General features: G+C 31.7%; 1 protein-coding gene across 1 annotated transcript; it reads left to right on the forward strand.

The window, feature by feature from the left end:
• Window positions 1-335: 335 nt before the first annotated feature.
• Window positions 336-4,877, forward strand: LOC7482386 (beta-glucuronosyltransferase GlcAT14A). Its single transcript, XM_024582985.2, has 4 exons — window positions 336-1,065; window positions 1,255-1,330; window positions 1,440-1,555; window positions 3,995-4,877. Exons 1-4 carry the CDS (start codon window positions 579-581, stop codon window positions 4,507-4,509), a joined length of 1,194 nt encoding a protein of 397 aa, XP_024438753.1. The 5' UTR covers window positions 336-578; the 3' UTR covers window positions 4,510-4,877.
• Window positions 4,878-7,410: the final 2,533 nt, after the last annotated feature.

A 7,410-nucleotide genomic window follows, 5' to 3' on the forward strand; every position in this document is an offset into this window, starting at 1 on the left:
AACTATACAAGCTTAGTTAGGTTTAGTAAAACAATATTTAGAAACATATTTGAAATCATGTTTTTTAAAAATTTTATTTTTTTATTTAAAATTAATTTTTTTATGTTTTTAAATTATTTTGATATAATAATATTAAAAATAATTTTTAAAAATAAATAAATATTATTTTAATATATTTTTAAATAAAAAATATTTTAAATCCCAACCATAACAATACTTGCTATAAAAGTTACTTGGGACGGCGCGTGGGCTACTACCGACTAACCCATGTGAAATTTTCACTCTTTTGATACCTTAATTTCTATCCACAAGAGTCCCACTACAATCCATCCCCAACCTTATTAAAGGCCTAACTAATTTAGTAATTTCATCTCTTTCCTCTTCTCCATCTATACTTAATGAATCTCCATGTCAACAACTGCTATAATGACAACCGGAGGCCTTCCCTTTAAAGCAAGGAGCTCCGTTATTATTCCCGTTCTCACAATACCCTCCTTCGCCATTAAGCCACCTTAATTTCTCCCTCCCTTGATCACTTCCCTTCACATTTTCTTCTTCTTCTTCTTCGATTAAATGAAATGGGCATCAAACTGTTCATGATCTCATTCATGGTAACCTCGATACTCTTCTCTCTACTATACATACCAACAAAACTAACCACACCCAATGCCAAATACAACCCTGTGATCAACTTGAACATGTTGAAAGACCTCAAGCCATATCCAGTAACGTTCGCGTACTTGATATCAGCATCTAGAGGTGACGCGAAGAGGCTAACGCGTGTGCTGAAGGCATTGTACCATCCAGGGAACTACTATCTGATTCATGTGGATGCTGATGCACCGGAAAAGGAGCATAGAGAAATAGCTGAATTTGTGTCTAGTGATCCAGTTTTTGGCCTGGTGGGAAATGTTTGGATTGTCGGTAAACCAAATCTGGTTACTTACAGAGGTCCTACTATGCTTGCTACTACACTCCATGCAATGGCTATACTGCTGAGGACCTGCAAATGGGACTGGTTCATTAATCTCAGCGCCTCTGATTATCCCTTGGTCACCCAAGATGGTATGGTGAGTGGCCCTTTTTATTTCATTTTATTTGCACTATCCTCTGTTATCTGTCCACCACTGATCTTGGCTTTGTGTTTTACAAATCTTACTTTCATTAAATTCTTGTTGTTTTTGCTTCATTTTTGTTTCCAGACTCTATGTTCAATAATGTAGTAATTATTTCACCTATCTTTGCTGTTATCAGATCTGATCGATGCCTTCTCTACCTTACCAAGAAATCTCAACTTTATACAGCACAGCAGCCGCCTGGGATGGAAACTGTAGGGAACCTTTTCTTTTTCCCTTTTTTGCTCATCATTTTTTTTTATTTCGTGAAGTTATGAGAGGAATTTGATTATTAAAAATATTATTAATATTAATCACCATCAGGAATAAGAGAGCCAAGCCAATCATGATAGACCCTGGTCTCTCCAGCCTGAACAAATCAGAGATCTGGTGGGTAAATAAACAAAGGAGTCTCCCAACTGCCTTCAAGCTCTATACAGGTCAGGTCTCTCTCTCTCTCTTTTTCTCAGTCTTTTTGTTTGCTGTGAGAAGGACCTTACTTATCACAAGACATTGCCACCATGACCTTCCATTCTCTTTTCTATGGGCTCCATGCATTGTTTTTCACCATTTTTATTTTTATTTCTGCCCCACCTGATTATCAACAGCATGTGAGCTCTGAAGTGAAGAGACAGCACGCATTTCATAGTACATGGTACTCGCTATAAAAAATTAAAAAAAAGAAGGAATTACTAATTTATGGGTTTTGCTTTTTGGCCATTATTTTGGATGTATTTGAAAATATGCCCAATCTTTCCAAATTTCTTACTAGTAGGACCTTGTATCATTCATATTTCCAAATGAAGTCATTGCCGACAAAAAGTCCTTCCTGGCTTCACCTAAATGGTAGCGATTAGAATGCAAATCACATTTTCTAAAACTCTGCCCCCCTTTCAAATCTCCTGAACTCTACAACAAAGACAATGCATTTTTGAAAGTACAATGGATTGGTGTAATAAGATATATTTTTTTTAGAAATATATTAAAATAATATTTTTAATATTAATATTGAGATATTAAAATAATTTAAAAATATTAAAAATATTAATTTTAAATAAAAAAATATTTTTCAAATTTTATACTGACCACGAGACCTAACCCCTGTACCTTCTGCCTCTTTTTTTGTACAAAGAAATATAATATAAAGGAATCTATTTTTTTAAAAAAGAAATTTAATCAAGTAGGTCCAAGTTTACAGGCTTTTATCATTTTGCAATCAATCTTCTACTTCTTGTTAACAAAATTCTTGTTGATAGCTGAATAAGACCTTGGACCTAATTAATGGTAGCTTCAACAAACTGCAAGTAGCAATCTTAGAAAAAAAAAAAAAAAATTCACATCTAAGAAGATTAGGGTTAACTTCCGGCTAAATGGTTAGGATGTCATATCACAACAATTCAGGTAAGCCGTAAGCCAAGTAGCTATGCAATCATCAATTAAACGATAGAAATGCAGGTGTTTCCGTTTCTTTTTCAGATGAAAAAAATAAAATAAAATAAAACTCAACGCCAAATTATCGTTTTAGCTGTCGAACATCAAGCCCATGTTCAAAGTGGAAAAAAGTAACGAGTGGGACAGTGTAAAAGTGAGAAAGACTGGGTTCAGAAGCCACTTTCCATCAAAGATTTGATGTGCTGTCTTAATGCATCTTTCATGAAGTTTTAGTTTGAGTGCTGCCCAGAATATTGTGTTAATGTGGAAGTATCGATCCCTCTCTTTTCTTTAATTTCTTCATCATACAGCACAGAGAATTGTGTAATGGTAGTAGATAACTTCTTGTCGATGCTAGCTGGGTTTCATGTCATAATCAGCATTTTTGAATTACTCTCAGAGCATGTTAGGCATCCCATCACCAACCTAACCACGTATGGCTCCACCATTTCGCAAGCTGCGTAAAACCTCAACATAGCCATTGAATCACTACCAGACAATGAGATGTGTCCAGGTTGGATTTCTAGGTGAGCCCTTGAAATGACCTACAAAGGGGACCGAAGACAGACAACTGTATGTTGTAGGCTGCACGATCTAGAAAATTCACATGACAAGGCCCAGTTGATGTTAGAATACACGTGCTCTCCTGTTCTTATGGAGAACTTTGTAGATTTATAATAATGAATGCCCCCATTGAAAGAAAGGAATAAACAAAGTGATTATCCTAACTTCTAAGCTGCTTTGAACTGATTCCAAGGCGCAGCATGCAGAAAGAACTGAATATAAAAATTCTTGACAAAAGAGGACATCAAGCCATGTACTTTTATGTGTTCATGTCATGGATTTTATGATTTCCTTTTTTTAGCTTTTAATAATGGGTATGAGATAAATGTGAATTTAAATCGTTTGATTTCTTCCATTAATGTTTTATTTTGTTTTCACAAAACAAGATCAAGATTTTTACAAGCTGAATTAACAGTGTCAATCAGCTATGTTGTTGGATATGTTCCTGGCCCGGGGTTGTTCATCCTCTTACAAACTAGCTAATTGGAAATGAAAGTGCCTTTTTTCTCTTTTAACGCTAGATTATCTCTTTGACATCATAATTAAAATTACCTGTAGATTATGTGCCATTCGGTTTTAGACTGATAACCCTCATGATTTCAGAATCATTCCAAATTGCAGAAAACATAGATAATGGCTTTGATTGTGGATGTGGCAGTTTCCTTTGCAATATGCAGGGCTGGCGATCTTGATTTTTTCCTTTCAGATCACCCCTTCAAGCTTTTTCATCTTCCAGAAATACATTAAACATAATGTTCCTATCAAACAACAATTTTCTTTGGCAGTTTCCAATTTTAAATGGATTCATCTATTTATGTGCAGTGTCTTTCAAGTTTCCAATAGTTACAACAATCCTAATTTCTCTCAATTGCTTTGCATAACAGGTTCTGCTTGGACCATACTGTCAAGATCTTTTGCTGAGTACAGCATTGTGGGCTGGGACAACTTGCCAAGGACTCTTCTTCTCTACTACACCAACTTTGTGTCCTCCCCTGAAGGCTACTTCCAAACTGTAATATGCAACTCTGAAGACTATAAAAACACCACAGTTAACCATGACCTTCATTACATTACTTGGGATACACCTCCTAAGCAGCACCCTCGGTCCCTAGGAGTTAAAGATTACAGAAGAATGATCTTGAGCAGCCGGCCATTTGCAAGAAAGTTCAAGAGAAATGATCCAGTTCTCGATAAGATTGATCGCGAGCTTCTTAAGAGATACAAGGGGCAGTTTGCTCACGGGGGCTGGTGTGCCAGGAGTGGCAAGAGGCATGGAACATGTTCAGGTTTGCAAAACGAGAATTATGGTGTTTTGAGGCCTGGACCAGGATCAAGAAGGCTGCAAAATTTGCTGACCAAACTTCTTTCAGAAAAGAACTTCAAGCGGCAATGCAGATGAGAGTTCTCTCGAAATGAAAAAACAAAATTAAATAAATGCGTCGTATAATTACTGGGCTGGTTGTTTGGCGAGATATATCGAGAAAAGCTGATATAAGATGCTTATAGTGAAATATTATTACATGTTAGTACCAGCTAATTTTGAGAAACTACAATGTAATTAAACACCAAGTTTTTTGATGTTCATACATGACTGCATGAACTACAAGTAAAGATGTATGGAAATCGCTTACAACCAGGTCGGTCAGTACAAGTAAGAATTTATAATTCTACTGCCGGAGTCATTCTCAAAATCTATATTTCATTTCGTTTTGTAACAATAAAATAAATAGTTGTAAGGATTCCAATGATTAAGTGTTTTTTTTTTTTAATCTTGACAAAGTCATTTTTTTTTATTAGTAGTATGGTTATTTGAATAAAAACTTAAAAACAATTAAAATAAATATTCATATAAATTTAAATGATTTAAATTCAAAAGAAAAACCATGCATTTCTTTAGTTGTAAATCCCCTTTTGTTTTCATTCATTTCTTTTCCATTTTGATGAAAAAACATGTTTTTTTTAATCATAAGCATTGGCCTGTCAAATAAAAACTTGATATGATTTTAAAACAATTTTTTAAAAAACAAAAACAAAAAATAATGGTTAAATAATGTTGATGTGACTGTATTAAAAATAAATAATTAATTTGAAGTTATAATATATAAATTAATAATAATAAAAATATTTATTTTTATTCTCATGTGCAATTTATTTAAAAAATTATTAATATAATTTTATACATAATTATTTAAATTGCAAATAGTACCATTAGAACTCTATTCCTGTTTGAGAAAAAGACATAAATTAATTATTTTAAAATACAATTACTTTTATTTATCTAGCAAGAAGTTTCTTTCAAAATAATAATAAAAAAAAAACCAAGAGCATGAAGCTAGGAGCATAGTTTTGAAATCCGGCCCGGCGGGTCGACCCGGGACCCGGGGCTGGAACCGGGCCGGGTTGAAGAAAAAATAGAGGAAGGAAAAACCCGGTGTGACCCGGTGGGTTGACCCGGCAAGACCCGGTCGAAAACCCGATTGCAACCCTTGACTTTTGTTTTTTTTACTAAAACGACGTTGTTTTGATTTAAAAAAAAATTGATTCGGGCGACTCAGTGACCCGATCAAAACCCAGTGACTTGATTAAAATCTATAATCCAGATCGGGTCTGAAAACTATACCTAAGAGTGATTAGGCTTGCGAGAGAAGGCTTGCGCACTTAGCTTTACTTAAAAAAAAAAAAAAAAACCTAAACTTGTTTGGGCTTGATTCTATAGGCCTTCATCATTTTTTTAGTTTTTTTATATTTTAAAATAAAATAGTAGTTAGATAATTAACTAATATTTAAAAATTATTCAATTATTTAATTTTTTTAAATGATATTTGAAAATTTTAATATAATATTTTTTAATAGTAATTTTTTTATATTTTATGATTCTATAGGAAACAAATGTGCACAAGTTTTAAAAAGATTGACGTAGATATTCAATGAGAATAGAATAAACATTTTATTTTTATCATTTTTTACATTATCCTCTTCAATTGATTATTCTTTTATTTTCTTATGCAATTGTATGAAAACAATTAAAATATAATTTTTTTTTATTTATAATTACTTTACATATTATGATATTTTGTTTTTTAAATAATCACGATTTTAATAAAAATATATGTTCCCTCCAAAATTAAAATGAAATTAACAAATAAAAAAATGAATTTTTGGTTAAGTAAATGCATTTGTTTCTCACTTAATTTAATCATTTAAGTTTTGACATATATTTATTTTAATTACTTTAAGTTTTGTTTTTCAAATAATGGTGTTGTTGATAAAAAATTATTCTTCCATTAAAATAAATAAAAAAAAGATAAATAATACAAAGGAATTTCAACAAGAGAAATACATTTTTTCTCTCAAAATTTAAATTATTAGAGTTCTTACAAATATTTATTTTAATTATCTCAAGAAAATCAAAATTTTATTCCCACTAAATTTTTAAAAAAGAGAGAGTTATATTTGCATAATATATTTATAAAAAAGAAAATTATCTAGAATTGCATCTATCTTTTGCTTCTTAAAAGAAAGATTAGCTTCATGTTAGTTTTTAATTAATATTAACAACTCTTTTAAAAATTAAAAGGCTTACTTTGAAATGAGATTGGAGCTTTTTATGGTAAATATAATTTGTAGATTTGTTTTTTAAAATACTCATGAATATTCAATGAAAATAATTTTTTTAATTTTAATTTTTTATTTAATTTTCTGAAATTCATTGTTCTTCTATTTTTTTTATACTGCTATTATCATAACATTATTAATTTTTTTATTGAAATTTGTTTTCTATATGATACTCAGTTTTGAGTCTTTCTCAGTTGCACTTTTATGTGTAGAAGAAAATGACGACTTGTTCATCATTATACGATATTTCCCTTTCCCTATTAAGCTTGATATTTTGGCATCATCGCAAAAAGAACTAATCCAAACCCATGGAAATGGGCTATTAAAGGTACTTAATTCTCATTGTAAAAATATTGTAACTCTAGATTTAGAGAGATTCATTACTAAAATAGTGTAATGATATTTTTACTTTTCTAATTAAAAAATTTAATATTAGTTGAATAGTTTGATTATATAATGATTTTTTTTTGTTTGAGCCTTTTTAGAATTGCAATATTTTTGAAAAAACTGTATTCGATGAATACAAAGTTGTCGGTCTATTCAGCTTCTGTCCATTTTTGGATCTGCTCTAATTTGGGTAGGGAAGTTCGCCCAACTCTCTTCTTCACTCTGAACGGTGGAGATTGGATTTGAAACCACTTTGCACAGGTTGGAATTCCGGGTTCATATTTTATCAATTTTTAAG

The sequence above is a fragment of the Populus trichocarpa genome, chromosome 13 (genome assembly GCF_000002775.5).
Source record: "Populus trichocarpa isolate Nisqually-1 chromosome 13, P.trichocarpa_v4.1, whole genome shotgun sequence".
Lineage (NCBI taxonomy): Eukaryota > Viridiplantae > Streptophyta > Magnoliopsida > Malpighiales > Salicaceae > Populus > Populus trichocarpa.